At 36.8% G+C, this 12149-nt stretch overlaps 1 protein-coding gene across 3 annotated transcripts in view; it reads right to left on the minus strand.

The window, feature by feature from the left end:
- Window positions 1-558: 558 nt before the first annotated feature.
- LOC122254474 (nuclear hormone receptor FTZ-F1) overlaps window positions 559-12149 on the minus strand; it is a 171140-nt gene continuing 159549 nt past the window's right edge. For 2 of the 3 annotated variants that reach the window (XM_086530847.1, XM_086530846.1), the window contains 5 exons: window positions 8309-8398; window positions 7887-8055; window positions 7301-7401; window positions 4036-4238; window positions 559-3687 (listed from right to left, as the gene is read on the minus strand). In XM_086530847.1, coding sequence (XP_086386973.1) covers window positions 4092-4238; window positions 7301-7401; window positions 7887-8055; window positions 8309-8398 — 507 coding nt within the window. In that variant the 3' untranslated portion in view covers window positions 559-3687; window positions 4036-4091. Of the gene's footprint in view, window positions 3688-4035; window positions 4239-7300; window positions 7423-7886; window positions 8056-8308; window positions 8399-12149 lie in introns of all 3 variants that reach the window. The other variant, XM_086530845.1, reaches the window with a different exon arrangement.

The raw sequence follows: 12149 nt of genomic DNA on the forward strand, positions 1-12149 counted from the left end.
GCAAGGTTACGACCCAGTGTCTAAAATGTGCTCCTGTGCCAATAGGGATGCCTTTTACTGTGGCACTCACAGTCATAAGCACAGGTTTCCTTCCTCTTTCCCACCTCTTCATGTTATCTTCATAGATGGTTATATGTTTCATATTCTTTCATGACAGCCCAAAAATACGAAAAAATAAAGTTGCTTTTAGCCCTCCCATAAGACAGCAATACTTCTATCATACTTAGTATAAAGAAAATAATGAGCTGATATGGATCATATACTTCAATTTTAGTCAACTGTAGCCATGATAGAGCTTGTCATATGACATATATAAGTCTCTAAGCACAATAAAACACACAAAAAAATAAAATTCAAATATGGCTCTAGTTTTATAGTGAGTGACTGAAAGAGAGTGGGAAGATCCAAATTATGATGCTTCATGCAGCCTCGCTCTAAAATAAAACCCATCCTGGAGACTGGGCAAGTGAATCTATCCCCCATCCGCAATGGGTCAAAAGAGAGGGAGAGAGAAACACACACACACACACACACACAAATAGGATAATTAACAAAACATTTTTTTTTTCTAAATAAAACACTTTATTAATCCCATTCTCATTATTTGCATTAATAATAGAATCTAATAAGAGAACCTACCAATCCCAGCGGCTACTCCATGTTTGGGGTTGTCTCATATAAAACATAATCTTCAAGTGGTGATTCCCCGATAAAGGAAAAAAGTTCTTAATAGGCACTGGTGTGGAAAATAAAGAAGGAAAAAGTTCAAAAGCACGTCTAGTAATTCTCCCTTCACAGGAAAAAAAACAATGTGGGAATCACCAGATGAAGATCAAAATATAATTCTTCTTAGAGTACATTTTTTACAATAAACAAGTATACGATTTTTACAAAGAACACTTGTTTATTTCTTTACAGGACGTGAGAGAAATATGTACAGTTTTTTTATTTTTTTATCAGTGTTTAGATATCAAGTAGCACAATGCCATTTGAAAAAAAAGTAAATACATGATTTAAGCACATTCTTTTTCCTAGAAACAACATCAGAAAGGAAGTGACACCGAAAAAAATCATTTTTAGAGTGAAGAAAGAACTGCGTAGACCAGTAAAAAATACGCAGAAAACGGTGATCTTGAGCCATAGACCTTGAACTCGATTATGCCCATATTCCATTTAGAATGCAATATGTTCCAACATACTAGATTCGTATCTATCGTTCAGAATCAGAGGTTTCTCATATAATGAATTAGAGAGTCAGCACAGTGTGACTTAGATTCATCCCAACACCTCACTTGTGCTGAAAAAAATTGGTTCCAAAAATAAATCTCTCATAGAATTCAACAGCTGTACACCATATCCTGATAGATCTAAGTCAGACTGTGTTTGAATTACATATTAAACAGCTATAGTAGATTTTAGGGATAAAATTTTCAATTGGTACAAAAATAATTTGTTTTTTGCTAAGGCTCAGTGCCTTAAAATTTTTCACTGGTACTGCTTTTTGAAAAAGCACAGATTTTTTTTTTTTATATAATTTTCTAAAATAGTCATAAAGATGATAATTATAATTATGATAATTATAATAACAATAATAAACAAAGAGATGTGCACTTTGTAAGTAGGTGAGAGACAGGAAATACAGCATTAATGTTAAAAGTGGCAGGGGTACTGTTAGCTGCTGCCGTTGCACACTTTATCATATCAATGTTTGTTCTTTCCTTCACATTAAATAAATAAAAAATATTAAAGGAGTTTTAAAAAATTTAAGTCCTGCAATGAGGAGCAATGAGAGAAGAAAATATAAAAGTAAACTTACATATCTACAAGAGAACTATACAAATGTGGCCGAGACAGAAAAAAATAAGAGAAAGAACCAAGAGGACACAAGAATAGAAATGCATTGTTTTTAGCAGCAAAAAAAAAAAAGAAAAAAAAAGAAAGAAAGAAAGAAAGAAAAGAGAGTGAGAGAAAACATGACAATTAGCAATGCGGAATGTGCAGCAGCGATAGTGATGATTCTCATGATGAATGACGACCGTGATTACGCTAATAGACCACCAGGGGAATGCATAATCTAAGTGAAGAATGCCCATGAATCCCTTGAATTGGAATGTTCCAAATCTTAATTCAATGCTTAAACTAAATAGATCAATTAAAAACTAATTAAAAAAAAAAACAAAGAAAAGAGGTATTGCTTCTCATTGCCAGGCAAATTGATTAAAAGAAAGTGTAGTTTTAACTTGTATTGCAAATTGCTCTCTCGTATTCTAAATATCATTCAGAACTACTTTTCTGTCTAATAAAATAATTTTGCTTCACCAAAGGGGGCATAAAATACAGGCAAAATTTCTTTGTAAAAGAAATAAGAAGCCAACCAATATGCCTTCTATGGTCCAAGTAATAAAACCATGATAGTGTACAGGAATTTGTCATTAAAAGTAATAGAAATGCATGTAACCAATAATACAAACATACATATGCCTCCTGTCTGTGCTGGTTCATGTGCCACAACTGCAGTAATGTCTGTGTTTTGTACATGCTAGGTTAACTTAGTTGAGGCACTAGAATTTTATGCTTCTGCTTCTTAATTAACAAACTACAAATCATTATATTCTAAGTGACAGACATACACAAGTAGAGCAGCCAGCCTGCCTACCTCGCATGAACACATATCCTGGACAAGTGGCAGCAATATCTGGGTAAAGATGCTTGCTCATGCAAGTATACATTATTTTGCTACTATAATCTCTTGTACAAAACAACAGTATCAAAAACTATTTCACAACACTTACACTATGTGTTATGCATTATGAAGATATCATTTATATCTGGGCAAACAGCTTTTTGGACATGTGCCCAGGTTTTACAATTATATTTAGAAATAAATAGTTATACAGTCGTGAAACATATTGACAAGTGAGAGCTTTGTACCAAAGTGAGTGAGGAGACCGCCACCATAAGAAAAAGTGAGAATGAGGTATGATGCGCCATAGAAAGAGGATGTGTAAGGGATAATATCGTTCAGTGAGAGTAGCGCACCACTGACTGATCAACACTTGGAGCCTCAACTTCCTAATATTAGTCCTGATTGCACCATGGTGCTTCTGGTAACAACTGACAGGGACCATTTAGCACTTAACACTAACCACTTGCCTCAAAAGAGTTCTTTGGGCTGTTTGTACCTCATGGCTTCCCCAGGAAGGCTTAGCACCATAAATTACACAGTAAGGTCTCAGGCTCAGGAATGACAATACTGCCCTTTTATAGGGTATGACTAGCACAGCACTTCACCAAACGGATGTTTGTGACCGTAGTGGTATAGGGTCAGAGTAGGTCTCATTTAGCTTTACACTCAGTAATTTAAAGTACAGAATGAGAATTTGTAAGTATATATTCTCTATAAAAGATCTTACTTTTTATTTTTATAATTTTTTTTTTCAACCTTTTACTCCTTCCTCATTAACTTTTAATTACTGACTGATTCACTGATTGAGCTGACCCGAGGCTGGCTTCTGTGGGCTGGGCAGTGTCAACAGGGCTCCGCTTCCATGTACTATATAGACTGGTGGAAACACAGCTGAGAATCCCACGATGGTCGTTCCAGGACGTTGCCTTGTATGGTGTGTTGGTCATGGTGGAGACCCTCCGTCTGGCCTGATGCGATGACTCAAGACTTACATGTCCACCCTGAAATGAACGTTCAATGTGAATACTTTCCTGCTATGAATTATGGAAGCTTAGTTCCTACTGTGTTTTGGGTAAATAAGTAAAGATGGAAATCAAATAGAAATAACTTTCTTTTCAGGATTTTATTTTCAAACTTTTACTGTCTGCTCATTCAAGTAAAATTTTTGTTGTTGTTGTTCATGAGATAAGCAAAAACATTTAATAAATATGTGTTTCATGACAAAAATATATAGACATTACATGCTCCTAATATGAATATCAGCATCTCAAATATCAACAAAGAAAATCGAAGACCTAAATTCTCCGATATCGAGAAAGAGAAACAAAGACCTCCAAACGAGTTCTTACCTTTATATACACATGTGGCGCACTGGACGGTTGAAAGCAGGGAGTTACCACTTCCTCTATTTCCTTTTGGTGTGCAGCATCTCCATTAGCAAGGTTTGTGTGGGTGCTGCTCCATTTATGTGCTTGTAATACAGGTATTTTTCACCATTTTCAGCCAGGAAGTGCAATTCAGGCAAGAGGTCCATGAGCTTCTGGTATTTCTCCTGAGGATTATATACGAAGATAAATAGTGAGTAAAGCAGCTTGTCGAAAGTTTGGAGACAATGGGGAAAAAATAGGGAAGCTTACCAATAATAAACAATCTTTTTAAGGAACTGATACAATATTTAAACTCCTCGATCTCTCTCTCTTTCTTAGTGCTTCTAGAGGAACAATAACATCTGCTAGAAGGAAAAGTCATGTTAAAAAGACAGATTCATTGGATCAGTCCCTTCTTTGACACAGGCTGCCCAAACACAATAACAGACACTTTGGGCAAATGATTTCAAGCATGAAGGTTGAAAGATAAGGAGAAGGCTGATGAGCGAAGTCTAAAGGGAAATGCCGATGAGCAGATATAGCAGTCAGTACAGAGATTTGTTGCTTGATGAGACATTAGGATTACAGTGGCTAGAAGTTCTTGAGATGGAGAACAGGAAGATAAGAGACTACAAATGTCAATGCACTTGCTACAACTACTAAACGAATTGTCTGAGTCTGATTCTGAACTCAACATCCATAAAATAACAGGACACTACTACACTCAGTTACACAGTGAAATTTAGCAGTTATTTCCATTGTTATCATCATTACCAATCATTATCATTATGATTATCATCATGATAATACAAAGAAAAAGAAGACAAGAAAAAAAGGACAAAATTAAGAAAAGAATGAAGGCAGATTGGCAGAAGATATTACATTAGTCATTTCACTGACAATGATGGATATCAAAGCACTAATATGACTTCAAGACTGAAAGGCCATAAACAACAAAGCAACCTACACATAGTGAGCTTACAGGTATGCAAAGTACAAAGCACATTGATGCATAAACCAAAACAGCTAGCCACACATTTCTTTCAGTTACAGCATCTTGATTAAATAACAGTAAAAGTACAATAAGCACCTGAATCAACATATCAAGAACAGAAATGATTCAACTGAAGTCTATAAGATTGAAAAAAATATTTAAAAAATTGTTTTCAACCTAGAATGGACACCCCCCCTTGGCCTAAAGACACCAGGGTAGATGAAACAGGGTCAGGGTAGGCCTCTGCGACCCATGCATGAATAACCTCACCCGCACTAAGACCAGCCTGCCACCACTTCCACAGTGAGGTCAATCAGCTGGCTCATGGGGGGACGCTCAAAAAATGCCTGCAAAAGACAAACTCCACGACGGGTATGTTTCAGTCATCGTGGCAACTCAGTGTGTCTAGTTTGCTCATGACAAGGGTGTTGACTGACTGCTACCCTGTCACAAATAGGCTTTTGAACTTTTCTTACTGCATTGTAACTATCAAAAAAAAAAAAAAAATTGAATCTGCATTTACAATTAAATGTCCTTACATTGAAAATAGTATAGACAAACAAAAGATATGAGACAAAAAAAAAAAAGTCAACATATTAATATGTCAAAGAGGAAGGACTATAATCAGGAGGCAATTCACAATACACAGGACTATCCCTTTCAAAAAACTATTTTTGTGATGGATTACATAATGGAGAGAAGGGAAAGGCATTGATGTTTGACACCACAGCTACTAGAAAAAAAAACTTTACTGAGCAAAATTATAGCTGAGAAATTATATAAGAAAAAATCTCATGAGCAAATACAGCCCTTTGAATCTTAACATCAAGCTCTGTCATCCCAAAGAAAATGGAATATATAGAGAAATCCGCAAAAAGGTAATTGTATAATGCCAATAGATGCAAATGAATGCAATTTTATCAGTTTCAAGATGAAATCATCTCTCTGTCAATATCTTGTGGACTGTATTTTCAATAATAATTTTTCCCACAGTAATCTGTTAATGCCATTTTCCTTAGGATGGCAGTCCTTCTTTTATCATAGGCATTTCATAACTAAGGCTGCTAGTGTGGTTGGGCAATAGTAAATAATACAAGTAAAGTCTACTTCAGATTATATCATAATGCAAATGGCATGACAGAGCTCAGTTTTATTATTAACGTGAAAAGTTTATCATTGGTTTAAAATTCTAAAGTTCTGTTGTCAGCTGTTCAATTAACCCCATCATAATGGCAATAGTGTAGTCACCACATCTGTCATGTATTTTACAAATATGTTGGAATGTCTTAATTATGCCATCAAAGGCGGACTATTTTATTTTTCAAAGTCTACACCTCACGATTTTGAGATCTATTTGATGTCAAAAAAAACAACAAATAAACAAGCCAATTATGTAGTACAACAGGACTTTTAAATATCAAAATCAAATGGTTAATCACATTATAGTTCAAAGGAGACTGTCCATACTTTGGCAACATTTGCATCATAAATACACTTGATGAAAAGAAAATACTGAAGCTCCCTCTCTACGGATATCAGCATATATCTAAGAAAAGAATCAATCCATTATTTTGTATTTCATGGCAAATTTCATGGCACAACCACCATCAAATCTCACAAGTGATTCTTAAGACATAATAACCATCCTGCATAACTGCCAGACCTACAAGCAATTGTTTCTGCTATCAATACTACATCGGCCATCGTTTTCAAAATTGCTGTTTTACCATGCCAGTCTTTACTACCATATATATCAGGCTTTTCCATGATACCCTTGCCTTCGATAACACAAGTTTCTTCACTTCATCAAAGAAGTGAATAAGTGAATAAATAGATAAAAGGGGGAAGAGAAGAACCCAAAGGAAAAAGGAAGTTCATGCACTAATCACCATCGGCTGTACTTCAGTATTGCCATCAATCAGGGGTTAAAATATAATGTAATTCTCATCCAATTAAGCATTCTATAAGGCTTCACCATATGCTATATATGAGGTAGTTGTGATATTGAGGAGTTTCAAATAAGAGATAAAAATAAATATTTAGATTCTAATATATGCAACAATTTGCAAAAATTATGGATTCTATAATTTTCTAAACATTTAAAAAAGACAGAAGTCTAGAGTTGTAAGTAAAACATTGATATTGCATTATAAGACACCTTACCTGGGCAATCAAGTGAAAAACAAAACCAAGAAAACAAAGAAGGGAAAACAAGGCATAAATACATAAGTACGAGAGCAATTTCAGGCCTACCGTATCATCTGGGTATACGTTGGCAGTGTATTCCATCAATGCCTGTCGCACCTGGTCATGAGCAGCTGTAACTGATCTACGGTCGCTAAGCAACCGCACATCTGCAATGCAGTCCATAATACCTACAATCACTATGAGGATTTTCTCAAAAATTTCCTTACATCCAATAAATATCTTAAGTTTAAAATGATATGTAAAAGGGTCTTAGCTAAAACTTAACGCCTGTATTTGGCTTTAGACTAATCACTTTAAATCTCTTTAACTTTACATATGAAAGTAGTTGTCATTTTACTGTACTTTATATACTCCTACACTATGATTTACATATATGTTTTTTTCTTTCTTTTTACAATGGATATGTTTCAATTAAAACATTTTATGGTCTTATGAGATGAAAAAGAGAAGATTATTTTCAGAAAAAACAAATGACTGTTAGCAGATTTCACTCTGAATACTTTCAGAGCCCTGAGAGCTGACTTTATCATTAAAAAGACAAAATCCCTATTTACTGCAAGTTATTAAGCAATAACACTAAGCAAACCCAAAGTATATACCCTCCCTTACAAGATACTACTATGATATTTACCAGGATTTAGTAGAATGATAAATTTGATACAGACAAAGTCCGAAATATCAAATTTGAGGTCCACGAGCTTATTGAGAATAGCATGAAAACGATCTGCGAACTGAGTTGTTCCCAATAGCGCCAGGGACAGCAAGTCAAACTTCTGTCCATTGGGAAGTGTGGTTTCATCCTGCGGAAAAATTTGAGATTAGTTTAGGATGCTTTTGGAGATGAGTCAGGTAAAACATGCAATTTAAGACATATCACTCTCTATATCTCTGAATTCATCAAGGTCTCATGTCATCATGTGTGAATAGAACAGCAAAAAAGATAACTTCAATATGATTTATTCACATAATTACTAATAAAAGTGGCATTTGGTTATATACAAATAGATATATAGAGTACAGACATATACACAAATTATCTATCCATCTATTTACCTGCAGCCTGTTGTGTATGCGTTGATGTAGATGGTCTAAGATAAGCAAATCTGACCACGAATGCTGTAGTAGCTTCATCTGATCATCAACCTGAAATACAAAAAAACAAAACATCAGTCTTTGAAAGTCATCCCCACACAGAAATAAAATTCCCAGAAAACAAATAGGTCTCCTCACAGGCACAAATCCAGACTCTGCGATAGTATTCAATCCTCATCATGCAACAGAAATCCTTTCCAGAAAATAAAATAGCTTCTCTATATCCTATTTCCAGCTTCCGAGAGAGAGAAAGGCCTAGCTAATCAAATCATTCTAAAACCGCTTCTCTTTGCCCCATACATTCATCGTTAACGGCAGGGGACTATGGACCAGTGAGTGTCTCCTCCTGACCTAGTTATCATAGTCTGTTATCGATCACCTTGGCTCTCCCGATGACCAACTTCCCTCACAGTTTTTTTTGTTCTCGTACATACGTCTTCTGCATAAATAATACCTTTTTTTTCTTCTTCTAAATAACTCGCGTAAATGAATGGTAAACGAATCCGAGGGTACTTTCGGAAATTCACGAAGTAAAAGAGAGTTCCATAATGAAAATAAAGAAGTATTGTCTTTTCATTAGCTTAACAATGCACCATGCATATAAATATATCGCCCTGCAACCTACATCCTGTCCCCTCCCGAGGCAATAATAACCTTATTTATATACAGAGTTCCCGAGCCTTAATCTTTTATGATCCGTTCCACTCTGCCCTACTAACCCACATACTACAGTAGACAGGTAAGCCGAGTGATAAGGGACTCACAGCTCAACACGTGGGGGGGGGGGGACTATTATCTATTACTTACGCTACATGTCATGACTGGTAATTGCTATAAGGTGTTTAATGTGAGTTTTATGGGCGTAGGGAAAGGTAGCTGTTCTTTTTACCCTCTTCGAGAACCTTGTATAACAATTACGAGCATTGAGTTAAAGGTTACATTAACATAATGCGATTGAAAGATGCCCTTTGCAACTGAACGGAAACCATATATGGGAATATTACATAAGCTGCATGTATACCAAAATAAAGAAAATATCTATAAATAGACACATAAAAAAGAACATGAGAATATCGAGAACATAGCGACTACCATCTTAGAATCTAAACCTACACAGAACCACAGAAAAAGAAAAGGAAATCAAAATGGTCAAAGCAGCGCCCCTCATGGCCTCGAAACTACCCCCCACCTCCCACCCCCTTCCAAAGACGACCCCCTCCCCCTTCCCCCTTCCCCCTGCCTCTAAATTCCAGCCCAAAAGAGAGGGAAAGCCGAGCAAGAGAAAGTGCTCTGTACCAAAATGACGGCTTGGTGGTGGCCTTGAAGGTCTGACCCCCCAACCCCCTACTATTCCCCCCCCCTCTCTCCCCCGCAGAGAGGAGGGAGAACTAAGATAATTCCTAATGCTTCTATTCCGGTGCTAATTCATCATCATAAGTAATATTTCTCATAAGTTCTTTACTTTTTTAGTCTATATCAAGTAGTATTTCTCCAAAGTTCTTTACTTTTTTAGTCTATATCAAGTAGTATTTCTCCAAAGTTCTTTACTTTCTTAGTCTATTTTACGTAGTATTTCTTTATTTTACGTAGTATTTCTCTCAAGTTATTTACTTCTTTTTTTCAAGTCTCATATCTTCAGACCATCCTCGAGAAATTCTTGAAAATCGTAACGCTTCTTGGAATTACCTAACTACGCGAAATTGGTCTTTCGACTTATAATTAAAATACCTGATGATATATACTCGTGTTTAACGCTTGGTAGAACAGCCAGCCTCCAGTGCGAAGCGAGTTTCACCGCAATGCATTTTTCTCTCTTTTTTTTCTTTTTTTCTTTTTTTCTTAATCTAATTTTCTGCCCTTCAACAAAGAACTAGGAAGTTGACCGCTAGAAGCTGTCTCTCGCTACTATCGTAAATACTATTTTTCGCCATAACAATGATGGGAGTAACGTTTGTGTGTGTAAACCCGGGGCGCCAGAGGGGAAAATAGTCCTTACGAGCAGACCACATAGAGGCGACAAGGGCTCGCCACGAAACTAGGACGTCACTCTTTCATCCTTGGGCTTGTCCTTGACGCGGATGACGGAAACCTAAGCGTGACTCCCTGGCTCTCTACCTGCTTCACATCTTCCTGCATCCAGCTTCTCTCTCTCTCATTCTCATTGTCTCTCTCTCTCTCTCTGTTTCTTTCTTTCTCTCTCTCTCTTTCTCTTTCTCTCTCTCTTTCTCTCTCTCTCTCTCTCTCTCTCTCTCTCATTCTCTCTGATTCGTCCCATGATATTCGCCGTGTTAACTTCTCGAATCTTCCTGCTTCTTCTCTTTAACTTCTTCCTGAATCCTACCTTTTCCTGGCCTTCAGTTTTTCTCAAAACTTAAAATGATTTGGTGATTTTTTTCTACTATTAATATCCCAAAAGAAACTACACTGTAATTTCAGGTATGTGGTTGAAATACAACCTCTTTATGTTATCAAAGCCCAGCCAACCCTTAATTTAAGTACTTAAAGGTGATAGGGTTAATTAAACCAACGGTTGATACTACCATACGATTTTTTTTCTCTCGATAAAAGACACACAGAAATGTACAGTTAATAATAATACTACACGACAATAAATTGAATTATTTCGAAGGAGGAGATCAAAAGAAACACACGTTAAGGCCACATTCTTGCTTCACGCTGCGATAAAAGAAAACCATTTGAGGGGAAACTACTCTAGTGTTGGCATAACCTTGAGGGTGCTCAAAATCCCGTCGAAATAATCATTTAATCAATCGTAACTTTATGAAACCTCATTCAGGCTCTTAGCTAAAGGACAGACAGCTGTTAAAACAGCCTATTATTTCAGAAAAGCGAGTTCATATTATCGCATCTGGGCGTAATATAATATTATAAGGAAATGGAAATGATATATAAAACAAACCCACAAAAATCCTTCTGGCAAATGAATTCATCATAAAAAACGCGTATTACTGCAAACGACTAAGTCCTCATTACTAAAAGATTTCTTATTTTTATGTACCCAGCATTCGTCCTCCAAACATGCACGGAAACCAACCGCTTACTTCTCTCAATCTCAACTCCCAAGAATAGCTTGTATATTCAGCAGAATAATATTTTGTAATGCACAAGGACACGCCACCCCGAGATGACTCAGGCAACATGAATGAAAGCGAGACACCGCCACGAGAGAGAGTGAAATAGGCTGGGTCTCTGGCGTGCAACCTTGACACACTGACCGCCTGGGGAATGGGGTCAGTCACTTGCCACATGCTCTCACTTCAAACACGGGCCCAGCTTGATCGCTCTCCCTGTCACGTCATTCATGATAATGTTGTCCCTAGCACGAGGCCGGGCCATGGCGTGCTAGATTACCCACCAGCGTGGACTGGTTATCGGGACTAAGGGTAAATCTCCAAAAGGCATGGCAGAGCTGCTAACGACGATGGAAGAAATTGCTACTTAAGCCGTGGCAATCTGATTTTATTGCTATTTCGAATAAGTCGTCCAAGATTACTCATGTAACTATTGCGGAATTGTTGTAGCATCAATAACTGTGACGAACTGCAATGTAAGCGGATTTATTTAAAAGTCTAACGCAACACTAAACTAGATTGATCATTATAAGCTCTTTTAAAAGCCCAACCGAAAACATAAACACGATCCCATAAACAAAACAAAACAAAAGCGAGAGTGAGGCATTCACTACAGCGTAACAGTCATTATAATCCATGGCGTGCCAGGAACTGTGTCACAGGCGAAAGCGAGAGTGGGTCACGTGACGTCACTCATTTCCATTAACCGC

Source organism: Penaeus japonicus, unplaced genomic scaffold, assembly GCF_977035675.1.
Source record: "Penaeus japonicus unplaced genomic scaffold, GWHDUDI00000001_assembly GWHDUDI00000034, whole genome shotgun sequence".
Taxonomy (NCBI): Eukaryota; Metazoa; Arthropoda; class Malacostraca; order Decapoda; family Penaeidae; genus Penaeus; species Penaeus japonicus.